The sequence below is a fragment of the Helobdella robusta genome (genome assembly GCF_000326865.2).
Source record: "Helobdella robusta unplaced genomic scaffold HELROscaffold_399, whole genome shotgun sequence".
Classification (NCBI taxonomy): domain Eukaryota; kingdom Metazoa; phylum Annelida; class Clitellata; order Rhynchobdellida; family Glossiphoniidae; genus Helobdella; species Helobdella robusta.
Genome location: NW_008704899.1, coordinates 1386 through 3348, shown reverse-complemented (window position 1 = coordinate 3348; position 1963 = coordinate 1386). Strand labels below are relative to the sequence as shown.

At 33.7% G+C, this 1963-nt stretch overlaps 1 protein-coding gene across 1 annotated transcript; it reads left to right on the top strand.

Moving 5' to 3' along the window:
* Nucleotides 1-579: 579 nt before the first annotated feature.
* On the top strand, nucleotides 580-1023 carry HELRODRAFT_184399 (hypothetical protein; the record flags this gene model as incomplete). The annotated part of the gene is made up of 1 exon (XM_009024175.1): nucleotides 580-1023. One exon carries the CDS (start codon nucleotides 580-582, stop codon nucleotides 1021-1023), a length of 444 nt encoding a protein of 147 aa, XP_009022423.1.
* Between the last annotated feature and the right edge of the window lie 940 nt (nucleotides 1024-1963).

Here is a 1963-nt window from a genome sequence, read left to right as displayed (position 1 = left end):
CTTCTAGAAAAAGCCATGGGACGTAATTTAGTATGGATGGCTNGCCGTCATCATAAGTTTGAAGTGCTGCTTGCCGGTGTATATAGTGTTTGTCTTGGAACATACACTGGACCAGAAATTTTATTCTTCAAAAGGTTTCGTGAAAAATGGACAGAAATGAATCACACACCAGAAGCCAGATCAATCCCTTTGATAATTGTTTCAGATGCAATTAAAGCATTCATCAAATGTCAACTTGAGGTCAGACATTCTCGAGATGACTATTTAGAGTTTCTACTTCTTGCTGCACAAATAGCTGAACTGCAGGTTGATGTAGCCATTCGCAAACCTGGTGCACGGCACAGGGCACGATGGATACGCATTAAAAATTGAACTATTATTCACCGTAAATAAAACCATTTTTAACTTAAACAGCTCGAGAATTACAAGGTATTCAACGTTTGAATCGGTTTATCATTTGTGTTTATCTTCAGTCATGGTTTTCATGCAGGCTCACTGCTGATGCACCTGTGAATGATATTTTGTTGATACAGCGTTTGCATGACTATGACGATGCAGTTCTTGGTTTGACGATTAAAAATGATGCTGCGTCATTTTTGGTACATGAGTCCAGAATTGGCAACTCTTGTTCTTTTTTCATCTCTCCTGTATGACAAAGAAAAGACTGATCTTGTCCGCACAATACAAGCAGATCGAGGCCCGCATCTGATGAAAACACTACCACAAAGTTTTGACAACTTGCGTGCGTCTAAAACATTTTTTGAAACATCTAATATTGATGCCAGTTTTCTTGATGTACTTGTTGAAAACTGGTCAGATACTCCTTCTTTCCAAGTTGCAGCAATGTTTGTAAAGAATCTGGTTTGCATCAATGACTCTGCAGAACGGGGAGTAGCGTTGGTACAACATTTCAATGAAACAATCACCAAAGACGCAGAGCAGAAACAATTTTTGCTTCAAGTAGTTGAACAGCATAGGAAAAACTTTGCAGAATATAATCGTGAACTGCTAGCAAAAATTTGAATTATTTACATTAATTAATATTCAAGCGAACTGAAATTCAATAAAATCTTGTTTTTCAATCATTTTTGACCTAATTTTTGAAATTAAAAAATAAAAAGCATTGCAGATTTATATATTTTTTCACAATTATATATTTTGTTTCATTTGTATAAACAAATCTCTACACATTGTCCAAATGGGCTAAAATTTAGCAGGTAAATTACTGTTACCATACAGATATATTTAATGGGGTGAGACATCAATATTTTAAAACTTCATATTTTTGGGACACCCTAATATATAAAATGTATATCTTTGCTAATTGCACGCACACGACTAAATTTTTGCTCCGGTGGAATTATATAATTTTGTTGGTTAACTACGTTAATTTGAACTAAAATAATAATTAGTTCAGTTACGTTTAAAGAATTAAGTTGTAAGAACTATCGTTTGATTTGTTTTTATTCAAAGATAAGAAGTTAGTAGACATTTATTAGTTGCTTGAAGGTCACCTTCAATACATTCCTTTCACCTGTCTGTTACCAAAGATCGTTTATACAATGTTCAAGACATGTTGTTATTGCGCAGAGATAAAGCACAAATTTTTGGAAGGCATCAAATGTTCGTACTGTGAATGTTACAGTCATGTTAAGTGTGCTAAATTGACTGACGAGGGTTTTAAATTGTTGAAAAATACAGCAAATTTGAAATATTTTTGCGATGAATGTCGAAAGTTTTCTAAGTGATTCAACACTGTCAATAAACTTATTGAAAAACAAGACGAATGTTTTATACAGATAAAGTCAATTAAAGAAAGCAATGACAATATAAGGCGTGAATTGAATCAATTAAAAACCTCCCTAGATTTAAGCCGAGAAAAATTAAGCCAAATATCAAACGCTGATGGTTTGCTTGATAAATCTATTAGCAACTTAAAAAATGAACTCAGCACGACTGTCCA